The sequence below is a fragment of the Eschrichtius robustus genome, chromosome 2 (assembly GCF_028021215.1).
Source record: "Eschrichtius robustus isolate mEscRob2 chromosome 2, mEscRob2.pri, whole genome shotgun sequence".
Taxonomy (NCBI): Eukaryota; Metazoa; Chordata; class Mammalia; order Artiodactyla; family Eschrichtiidae; genus Eschrichtius; species Eschrichtius robustus.
Window position 1 is genome coordinate 14,220,845 of NC_090825.1, and position 12,317 is coordinate 14,233,161.

At 42.2% G+C, this 12,317-nt stretch overlaps 1 protein-coding gene across 1 annotated transcript in view; it reads right to left on the reverse strand.

Annotated features, from left to right (window-relative positions):
- MYO10 (myosin X) overlaps positions 1-12,317 on the reverse strand; it is a 212,473-nt gene that overhangs the window by 66,314 nt on the left and 133,842 nt on the right. The window contains exons 15-19 of the mRNA XM_068535172.1: positions 11,754-11,846; positions 11,268-11,336; positions 10,259-10,341; positions 8,006-8,114; positions 5,569-5,649 (exon numbers count right to left, since the gene is read on the reverse strand). Of these exons, the coding sequence (XP_068391273.1) occupies positions 5,569-5,649; positions 8,006-8,114; positions 10,259-10,341; positions 11,268-11,336; positions 11,754-11,846 (435 nt within the window). The remainder of the gene's footprint in view (positions 1-5,568; positions 5,650-8,005; positions 8,115-10,258; positions 10,342-11,267; positions 11,337-11,753; positions 11,847-12,317) is intronic.

Consider the following 12,317-nt stretch of genomic DNA (forward strand, 5'->3'; position numbering starts at 1 on the left):
AACCATGGGAGTCTTCGATTCAATACAGTAATAGATGTTTGGACTGAATGATGTACAATTCCAGAAAGTTCAATCAAAATGCTAAAATCCAGTGTTTAACCTTCTAGGTTAAACCCTTGTTATCTGGCAGATTTGCATACCCAATCATGCCCAGGGAACACATTCCCGAGGGGGATCCCACTTAGAGATCTCAGTGTCTGAGTATGAGGCACCAAGCCCAACTTAAAGTGTTTGTGAATGAGTCTCCAGTGCTGTGCTCGGCTGTTCCAAAAGGGCTCCAAACCCTGGAGGTTTGGCGGGGGGCCGGGGGGCGCCATGTCTGAGAAGGGGGCCAGCTGGGAGAGGGAGAGATAACACATTAACATAGAAAGACTGGATCACAGTAAGGACATCACTCTAATACTGACCTAGTGGTGTATCCCTAGGGTAACTTCCAACTATACAAATCGAAGATGATCCAAAAACAATTAAACAAACCAAAATGGAACGCATAGCAGTAAGGATTCAAGATAGTGCGTTAAGTCTTCATCTCTGGCAAAGTCAAGTACTCACACACCATGAGCAACTCCATGGCGTCCTTTTATGAGCAATTTGATTCAACGTTTACTGAGCACATATGACAGTCTGGATGCTGGCTGAGCTACACGGCGGGGCACAAAGATGGAAGAGGCAGGCCCTGCAAAGTTGTACTTGGCCAAGGTCTTCCGTATTGGTGGAATACCTTATTCAGAAAGTAGCACTGAGGTAGAGATACCAAAGCCTAAAAAGAAATGTAAAGGGTCACTGGAATAAAGTTTCAGTAAGGCTCAAGAGAAATAAGATGAATAAAATGAGAGAGAAAAAGATCTAGGAAGAATAAAATAGGACAAAAAAATTCAAGGTAGGAAATATGCTACAATATCATCAGAATTATTTAAAGAAATGTTTGGCCTCTGTTTAAAAAAAAAAACAACAAAAACGACTAGGGAAAAAAATGGCAGGCAGCACCTGGTTCACACAAAATATGAGTCCCCAGGATTAAATGTGCTCGATTCATGAAGCCATTAATCAAATCATGATGCCTCTGGAAACAAAAGGCTCGTGTTTCCGTAATGCCAGCGCAGCGTTCTCACTTCATGTGTGGTCCTGAGTGTCGTCTAAAAGAGGGACCTAGTCTGGTGTCAGCAGCGGCCCCATGAAAGAGAGGGACACAGGTCAGCAGGAGTCACTTCAGAGGAAAGCACTGGCCTCCCCTGAAGTCTCTTAAAGACGACTTCGGCGTGACACGGTTCACACGTCCTCATGTCTCGGGGCCTGGAGACAGTGCTTTAAGACAAGACGCCCACAGCCAGGCCAGTCCTGTGTCTCCAGCTTCATTCTCCTGCTTGATGTTTCATTTTCCGGCAAATACGACTGCAGTCCGGCTCACAGAATGCACGGCTTCCCTCCTGGCAGGCCTGGTCTCCGGTCTCCCCTCGGCATGGACACCCCTCTTCTTCACTCTTCCCCTAGATAAACCTGACCCCATGCAGCCACCTCTGCTAGAAGCTTTCCCCCAGCAGCTCCCAGGGTCAGGGCCACTCAGGGGACCCATATCCTGCCTTTTTGGAGAAGACCTGACAAAATCTTTGAGGATACGCTTACGCTGGGTTAAAGCTCAAAGATGGGGACTTCCCTGGTGGCTCAGTGGTTAAGAATCCGCCTGCCAATGCAGGGGACACGGGTTCGAGCCCTGGTCCGGGAAGATCCCACATGCCGCAGAGCAACTAAGCCCGTGTGCCACAACTACTGAGCCTGCGCTCTAGAGCCCGCGAGCCACAACTACTGAAGCCCGCGCGCCACAACTACTGAAGCCCGTGTGCCTAGAGCCCGTGCTCTGCAACAAGAGAAGCCACCACAATGAGAAGCCTGCATGCCACAACGAAGAGTAGCCCCCGCTCGCCGCAACTAGAGAAAGCCCACGTGCAGCAATAAAGACCCAATGCAGCCAAAAATAAATAAATAAATAAATTTATTTAAAAAGAAAAAAAGCTCAAAGATGACCCTGCAGGAGTTGAGGATGCTTCTCCCTAGAACCCGAGAGCTTCTCACGTCCAACCCACAGAAGAAGAGAGAGGAGAGCCAGCCAGGCGCGCTCCACGCGACAGCCCCGCTCCGCTCCTGCAGCAAGTGGGCCCCGCCTCGCACTCGGGGCTGGGAAGCGCAGACAACCAGTTCTCACGCCCGGACGGTTCTCCTGATAGCTATCGGTCTGTCCCCTTCTTTAATTCTGTCCTGCACCTCCGCAGGGTTTTTCTAAGGAATGTTAATAACAGACTTCTCTGACTAGAAGTTATTTGCACCAGGTAGGGAGAGAAGGCAGAGATCACGGGACACCCTTGGGGAGAAATTCTGAGGAGGCAAAGCAGGTTTTCTTCGATACAGAAATCTCCTGGGGTTGGTTTGGGCACTTCTGGCCAGAAACACTATTGCCTAAAGCAAACCACAACAGAAAAAAGCTATGAGGCCACGTCACCCACTAAAACCCGTCTGATGGAGAAGTCTGCCCTTTGTAAACTGAAAATTCTAAGCTGAGGGGAGGATTGCATCCTTCAGTGCCATCTGAGGCAAAGAACTGGCTGCAGGCCAGCCCCTACCAAGAGGTATGCCTTTATTTTCTTCATCACTTAGCGCCAGGAGGACTTCTCAGCAACGCTAGTGAAGTGCCTTCTTTGCAACGCTCAGGATTAGCTACAAATTGTTCACAAAAAGAAAAAAGTCCACATACTATAATAGTTGAATTGACATAATCGTTCCAGCATGTCAGTTATGTTCTCCCTGCTTACACCAGCTTTTCAAAGCAAAACATAAAAATCCCAAATAACGAAAACCCATAATATTCCCACAAAAGGATTTCTAGATGCTTGGACCCCAAGTGCCCATCCTGAGCCTCACACACTCGCCAAGGAGAGGAGGCAGCTTGTACCACAGGCCTGGGGCCCACGGGGCCGTGTGCACACACTGGCCAGGCCACCACGGGAGCCTTGGGTGTACTGCACAGGCTCCTAAAAGCACCAAGCCACTACTCCACTTTTTCTAAGGCCACAGTTCTCCAGGCCACAGGCTTTACAGCCATTGTTCTTATGCCTTTTGGGTCACAGAATTGCCAAAAGAAACCTCTAGAAGCTGCCCAAATCCATGATCTACATGCCTGAATGATGTACAAAACACCTCTATATACGTACATCTGAATACATCCTCTCAAGCCCCCGTAATGAACGTCTGACTTGAGGAGGGCATGAGGTGAGGACTGAGGAAATACACATTCCCCATCTCTGGGCAAAGGCAAGCAAGATTTTCCCTGTGAGATTTCTAGAAGCATCTATCTTTGGACAAAAGAAAAGTCATAAGAAACTCTAAATGAGGGTTGTTTACATGTATTTCCTATATCATCACCAGTAACACTCCAATATTTGCAACGGAACTAAATGAATGCTAAGCGAGTTGTAATTTACTATTTCCATAGTCTAATTAGCCCCTTCACACTTAATACTACACCTACATCTTAGGCCTCAGACAAGTCAGTTCTCACGTCTGACCTGCTGGGTGCCTTGAAAATGGCACGGAGACGTTTTTCAAAGTCTTCTTCAGCCCATCTCCTGGCAGGTTATTAATTAGTGCCTGCCACCGGTCAGGAGGTGAAAAGGGCTGTGAGCCAACAGAAATGGAACCAGAGACTGGGTTGGGTCATTTTTTAAAATGCAAACACCAAAGCAATTAGGCACAACCAAGTCCCAGCAAGGAAAAATAAACATCAAAAAGAGGCAATTTCTTCAACATTCTGGCTGTTGATGTGTTTTCAAGCAGGCCTGATTTCAAAAGTGATTACGATTTAAAGGAAAAACGAAGTCCATGCCATCCAAGAAAGAAAACAAAAACATGGAGGACTGAGATTTTAAAATTCAAATTTCTATCCTTATAAATAAGCACTGGCAGGTCCCCTCCATTTCTTTGAATCTAAGGTGCCAATGGCTGTAAAACTGCACAATTACTGCACCACTAAGAAGAGAGAAAAGAGTTCCCACTTAAACTACGGTTCGCCAAAAAGCTGTAAGATGCATCTCAATACCCAAGACCTTAAATTGCGGGAAAACATGCATCTTTAAGTTATGGTGTTATTACCCCTGTTGTAAAAAGAAGAAAGAAACACTGGCAGAGGTTACACAGCTCCTGTGAATGTAGACCCAAAACGCCAAGCCCATTTATATCATCTTGTAGATCCTGCCCATTGGGGTTTTATAAAGCACAGCAGGTGGATATAAGCCAGCTGACATGGTACATGGTTATGTTTTAACTATTAATTTCCAACATTATGTCAAAGAAAGCTATGTATTGTTAAGTTAGTTGCCGTTTTTTGTGATAACCTAAAACATTTTACTATAAATTTGAAAAACGAAAAGATGAGTTACTATGTCAACTGCCAGAACCGATGCACATTAAGTCATCACAGATCTACAGAACCCCAGTCTCAGCTACTTTACGCCACACAAATGCCAAACTCTCCCCATCACACCTCAGAGTAAGGTAACAAACCAAACAGATTATTCTCCCCTCATTGAGTTTTGCCTTCCTAGAAGACAGAATTCAACACTGTGGTTCTTATAAAAAAAACCCTTAAACTCTAAGTGAGGAATCACTGTAATATTAAGTCAGAGGTAACTGGTAAACAAAGTAAAAATAAGATTTAGCATCAGCAAAGTTATTGACAGCGGCATTATGGAACATAACACAAGTCTCATGGGAAACAGTTCAGGTCAGATTCCTTATCTTAATCCTTATGAGGATAGCATCTAGTTCTTCCACATGAGAGGCCCTTGACATTATTATTTTGTTGGGGGCTTTCCTTTCTTTACAGGGGTAACTAAGAGCAGATGTTTGCCAAATCAAAATAATTTCAGTTTTTTAACAGCACTTTATGGCAAGCTGCCCATTTAGCATTAGACTCAACAGCTGCATTCACCTAATACTAAATCTTTTTGTTCAGATAGATTCTCTGTATAAAACTCACATTGTTTCTGATCGGGACATGGCATTAAAAAGCTAAAACCAAGAGCCTAGACACAAAAACTTCCGACAACAGGAGTCTTGCTAATTAGTTACAACCAACGAGTAAAAGTCCTTAAAATCCATTATTACTACTTAGAATACAGACACTGTCATGTTTAACAATAAAGCAAAAGAAAATAAAATGAAAAAGAACTCTACCACAACAAAAAACACACCAACCACTTCTTCCAAAAAAGGTATATCACATTCTGGAGCTTGCCCAAGAACTTCAAACCAATGCTTAAAAAAAAATGCAAAGGCTTCACAATGTTTTCTTTTAAACCAGATTTCTCTAAAGCATAATGGCATCATTCAAAAGCAGACAAATAGGCCCAAAAGACAAAGGGATTTTTTCCAGTGAATGTTATATTATAATAATGTCATATACATTTCCAACCATCTATAATGAAAGGACTTTGGGGAAACCAAATCTCTGAGTAACCACACCAGGAGGCGGTGTCCTTAAATAAGACAGTGTCAGTCTAGAACTGTCGTAAATCTTACCTTCTGCATGTTTGGCTTGATACAGCGAACAAAGAAAGGATTAGAGGAGCTTAGCGTTGCCATTAAGGAATGCAGGGAGTCCTATTAGAAAGGAAAAAGTATATGTTGATTTAGTCTCTTATTGTGTCTTTAAATTTCTCAGCACCCTAGGCACTCATCAGAAATAAGAAAAAGAAAACAATATATATCTGAGGAATAATAGCATTTTTATTTTTAATCATGTCATTCTAATAAAACAAAGGTATTATAATTGTCATAGAAGTCATTTTACATATGCAAAACTCATTTATTACTTCCTTGACATAGTACCATAAACAAACAAACAAAAAACTGTTCTGTTAACCAGCAAAAAAACCACCCTGGGATATTTCAATGTTTATACAGAAAACCTGAGAAGTATCCACTCTCCAGTGAAGTTGTTCCTCTTAATTAATTATTTCCATCAAAATGACAGCTTACACCAGTACCTCACTGGTCTTTGAGCTAAAATCTCTCATTCTTCCTTCAAATCACCAGGCAGATCAATCTTCTGTAATACTACTGTCTTTTAAGTTTTTTTTAATTGTGAAGATTTTTTAACATTTACCAAAGCAGACAGAGCCTGTAATGAGTACCCATTATCAGCTTCAGCTGCCGGCTCATCTCACCTCATCTGAACCCCATCCCCCTACACATTACGCCCACTTCTAGTAGGAAAGCAAATCCCCGACATTGTGTTATTTCATTCCTCAATATTTCACTATGTATTCTCAAAGGCTAAAAACTTTAAAACATACAGAGGTAACCACAATATCGTTCCTGAAAAGATTTAACACAAATTCCTTAATATCAATGTGAAAAGGTGCAACTAGCTCAAGTTTCATTTTAAAATACTCAACTGTCTCGAATTTCATAATTTTTAAATAGTGTATTCTTTGAAATCAGAATGCAAATAAGGTCCCCGTAGTAGTGTAGTTGGTTGATATATCTATTCAGTCTGTTTTAATCTGTTGGTTTTCCCTCATCTCCATTTGTCTGTTTCTTCCTTCTTACAATTTTACTGTTGAAGAAACTGGGTCGTCTACTACATTGATTAGTTATTTCTGTGCTCAGAAAGCTTTAGGATTTCTCACAGATGACAGAATGTCCTGGAATTCATGGCCCTTCATACTCTGGTATGGTACCCATTTAACTTCATACAAGGTGTCCCGTCCTCTGGGAACAGGACTCACATTCCTGACTCAGGAGTCCGCCTCTTGCCTTTGTCTCTGCCTGGAAGCCCTGCTCACTCTCTTCCATTTCGTTGATTCCTAGTCCAATTTAAGTCCCAAACATCCACAAAGCCTTCCAAGACAACTCCAGGCAACACTGACCCAGAAAAAGACAATGTAACAATGCCGCTGGATGATTAAGAGCCTAGGGTTTAGAGTCAGACAGACCGAGGTTCAATTCAAATCCTCAGAGGGACTCAAGTCCTCAAGTCCTCAGAGGGACTGAGCAAGCCTCCATTCTCTAAACCTCAGCTTCCTCATCTGTAAAGTGGGGACAAGAATACGTACTTCTAAGAATATGGGAGAAGTGAACAAGGTAGCATATATAAAGTGATCAGCCCCCAATGACTGGAACATAGAGGGTGTATGATAAACGGCAGCTATTATTATTATTATTGTATCCTGTAAGGGTCACACCTGCCCAACACTGTCAGCCGTGGTGCTGTGGGCCAGCTCATCCCCAGCCATGCTGTAAACAGACCTTAACACAGAACCCGCCCACCTCGAAAGCATCCAACTTTGATTAACTAAATGGAAGAGAGCCTCCCAGAGGGCAAATTTAATAAAGGTCTGTTGACTGACATGCCTCCAGCTCCCCCTCATGCTAAGATTTGGGGGTAAAGCAGAACAACTAAGTTAGAGAAATGGTCTTCGTGTTATCTGCCTCTAAACTACCTAAAAGGCTTACATACTTAAAATGCACATAAGAATGTTTCTTATTTTCCCTGAATTCTGGACATGTGGACAAGGTAACTGACACTGATCTTGTTTAACCATGCACTTGGTTATTCGTCCTAGTTATACTGTAAACATACCTGGGAAAAATAAAAACAATCCAGACACAGGAAGAAAGATACTTTATATGCACATGAGTCTTTAAATACAAATCAGAGTGACCCCAAATGACTAAACAGTCCTTCTTATGAAGACTTACTATTTCGTAAGCTTAGAATAAGTAGCTATTTATTTTTAACAAGACAAAAAAAAAATCTACATTTTTTTTTTCATCTGGCTCAGGAAAAAAAAAAAGTATATTTTCTTCCTAAAGCCCTGTCTGGTTTAAAAGGATGATAGAAAAAAATAAATAAATAAACACTTCCACAGACCTCACAGATACCCATTTCCTATTTTCAATTCTTAAAATCACAATAAAGATGGATCCGCCCAGGCCAGCAGCGTAGACTAACCTTGAACTGCGAGCTGACCGTGGGCCGCCGATGTTTGCTTCCACATTTCAAGGTATCCTGGTTCGTGCGGCTTGAAACGTGTTCAAAGAGGTCGTAGATGAAGTCGAATCTGTGTGAGCGGAGAGCAGGAGGGCCATGAGGGGTGCACACTCAGTTATTAGGTCCTGGATTACTGTAATCACAATGCATTTCCCCACTGAAAATAACACACCAAACCCTGGAAGAGCTAAGACAGCATCCAAAGATTTCACACCAACCACTGCCAAAGAGCTTTAGGCACTGAAAACAGACGTGGCCGCTTCGGAGCACCAGAGTCTTGCGGAAGAGAAGGGGACTGGCATGAAGATGACTCAGGGCGACAAGCCACTTAGGACCGCTGAGCTCTGCTGAGCTTCTGCAGACTCCACGCCCTGGGGAAGGGAGGGGTTTGTGTCGTGCACCTCAGGGTGGCGAAGATGCGACCAGGTAACAGGTGGAAAGATGTTAACTCTGGAGTGAGCCCCCCCCCCCCACTTCCTAGTTGTGTGACTTAGACACGATGCTTGCCTCTCTCTAGGCCTGTTTTTTCATCTGGAAAACGGGGGTCACTTTGGGATTTATGCTATAAAGCTGGGGTGAGAATGAAATGAGGAAGCGAAGGCAAAAGGCTGAGTGTGATGCCTGGCACATCCTAAGTGCTGATGTTTGTTGTTATTATTATTTAAACGTTCTGTAGAATCTACTGCCACTGCTGAGAAAGTAAAAGGCTTCTCAGGATTTTTTTTTTATCTTCCTTGCACGGAAGATGCTCTGGGCTATAAACCCGGGGTGGGGTGTGTGTGTGGGGTGGCTTCGCGGGGACCAGGAAAGAGACGGTCCGGCATCCACGCCCCTCAGGGGGACAATGCCAGCACTTCCTTCATCACTTCTCTTCTGCTTGACCCTTTCTCACTTTCATCCCAGGGTGATGTTTCATTCTCGCTCTTTGAACTTCTCTGTGCTTTGAGCACTTTGGAGAAAAGCTTTGGGTTCCATTAAAACGTCACAGATGCCAAAGGCAAAAGAGAGCGGGGCCAGCAAATAGCCCAAGCCCCTCCTTCTACAGAGAGAAACCTGGGGCTGAAACAACGTTCTTCACCCCACTTCCACAGCCGCTTGACGTTATGACGGAGGCAACCAGTGAAAGGCCATCTCGCGGGTCTCCAGGCCTGTGCTCTTTTTCACAACAAAATGTTCCAGTTAACCTCAAGACACTGCTTTTATTTAAATGTATCACTTTAAATCTGCTTTGAGAGATAGGTAACCTGCTATGGTATTTTTAAAACGTCACCATTTTTACAGACCTGAAAACTCATCTAAAAATAAAAATAGCTGACAAGGTTGTAATTAGGGAATCCTCATAAAAGAGGGTTAAAACAAGTTGAAAGATCAAACACTTCCACCCTGAGCTTCTAAGCTGACACTTTAGAGGGGTTCCCTTCACCCCAATTCTACCTAAGTGACAGGGGGCCACCTAATGCTTTCATTTCTAAAAGTATTCCAGCTTCTTAGTAATTGTGCTTTCCCTCCTTAGACATTAAATATGTGTGTTAGAGACTCACGCTGGATCTGACACAGGTATTGACAACTTTAAGGCAAGGGCTGTTTTCCTCCTTTCTCTCTCACAAAGCCTCCTAAAAATAGGAAGCCTCCTGGTTTAATACATACAAATAGCTAAACTAATCACTAAAACTTTCAGCATGTTTTCCTTAACTACCGATTTAATGATGTGAATTTACAATTCATGAATGAATAAATGAATGGGTAATTAATCTATCATTTTAGCTGAATTAATACTTGTTTATTTCTCTCGATACCCCTTACACTAATGAGAGACATAGGGTCCTACACACCCGAGGCTGAAGTCAATTTAACGCACAGCTCTAAGCTTGCTATGAAGATAGTACGTCATACTGGTTAAAATCTTAGGTCCCTGAGCCAAGCAGACCAGATCAAATCTAGTTGAGGGATCTTGGGCAAGTCACTTAATCACTGTAAGTCTTAATTTCCTCACCTGCATAACATGATGGATTTACTATTCCAATGCTACCTCATTAAATGGTAGTCACTACCGCTAGTACCATTTTCTATCTCTCGGATCACTTTATTGATGAAATATTGCCCGGGGAAGAAGATGATAAATCAGTTGCCCGCACATTAATTTTTTCTATATTCGTGAATTAAAAGCATCTGCACAAACATCAGTCTGACATCTCGGGGAGGAGACTGACGCACCGGCTTTCCCTCAGCAAGTTGAGAAGATCATCCCTGAAGGTATCTCTGTTCTTCTCCAAGATGCCCCGCACGTCATACTGCACCTGGTTTTCCAAAATAAACAAGAGAAGGCAGAACTGATCAAAAGAATCATTTCAGGCCATAAGCATCCCCTTTAAAAGCTGGGTCCGTGAAGAGATGTTAGTTCAATATATTTATGACTGGCTTCTGAAATTACTATTCTCTAAATACGAAATGGGCAAATATCAGCAAGGATCTTGATTAAGAAGTTACCTCTCCAAGGGTGTGGAGAAAAGGGAACCCTCCTACACTAAGCTGATGCAGCCACTATACAAAACAGTATGGAGGCTCCTCAAAAAACTAACAAGAGAGATGCCACGTGATCCAGCAATCCCACTCCTGGGCATATATCCGGACAAAACTCTAGTTCAAAAGATACACGCACCCCCTATGTTCACAGCAGCACTATTTACAATAGCCAAGACATGCAAGCAAACTAAATGTTCACTGACAGAGGAATGGATAAAGAAGATGTGGTACATATATACAATGGAATACTACTCAGCTATTTGTAGTAAAAGAATGAAATAATGCCATTTGCAGCAACATGGATGGACCTAGAGATTATCATACTAAGTGAAGTCAGAAAGAGAAAGACAAATACCATAAGACATCACTTACATGTGGAATCTAAAATATGACACAAATGAACTTATCTACGAAACAGAAACAGACTCACAGACTTAGAGAACAGACTTGTGGTTGCCAAGGGTGGGGGGGGGAGTGGGAGAGGGTTGGATTGGGAGTTTGGGATTAACAACATGATGGGATGAATAAACAACAAGGTCCTACTGTATAGCACAGGGAACTATATTCAATATCCTGTGATAAACCATAATGGAAAAAGAATATAATAACTGAATCACTTTGCTGTACAGCAGAAATTAACACAACATTGTAAATCAATTATACATCAATAAAATAAATTTTTTTAAAAAAAGGGAGTTACCTCTCCAGCATAGTGTTTCACTCCAAAATTGTTGACTGCAACTCTGGGCTTCACGTAAAAGTGGTTATTCTAAAAAAAAAAAAAAAATAGAAATGCCTAAATTCACTCACTGATTTCCTGACAGTATAACTATAACTGACAGTGAAAACAATTGCAAAATCCACGCCCTATCAGAGGTTTAGGACACGTCGTGTGATGCACTTCATCAAAACCAGGCAACTCTGGTCTGTGTCATTACAGTAGGTTAAAAATGTTAAATTTTATACTTGAGCTAAACATGGGCATATTCTGACAAGTAGCCTACAATCTATGTCTTTGGCTTATTTCCATTTAGTTATAGCAGAGAAAAGCTTTTGTTTGAGAAAAAAAAAAATTCACTGTGGGAGGCACAGTAGGGTCAACAGCACCGAAATCTGTCAGGTGTCACATCTTAATCCACAGATGTGCTATTCAGACACAAGGAGGAATTGGCAGGTTTGGACATACAGCATGCTGATTGTGTAACTTCTCCAATAAGGTGCCGTCTGTGGCTTGAGGAAAATGGCTTTCTTCATTGATAAGGGCTAGGAGACCAAGTTTCTAGAAGAGGGGAAAAAAGGTTAAATATGAATTAGAAGTTTTTGGCTCTGTATATTTTTACAGCTCCTTTCCTCTCTACTCTCTATCAAGTAAGTGGTCAAAAGGGCATAGTAACTTCTCAGATTGAAAAATTCAGAGTGACACACTATTAAGAAATCTAGTTCATTCCATACTAAAAAATCTGAACCCCCTGCAATTTGGTGGACAAAACTTTTACAACTGGCCAATCCACTATCGGAACTGCAGAGTTTTTGATGATGACTTAAAATCTATGGGAAGCCAATTTGCACACTGTTGATTCTTAAAATATTGACTTCAACGAGACAATGGGTTTGAAGCAGCCAAGTATTTAAATTCAACCTTGCACATTTACATGTGTGTTTCCAAACGGTCCATTGTGCTCTAAACATTCACATCTTTGATGTATGTGTTAGTACAAGCTCTTTTGTTCCCATAAATATGAATCAGCCC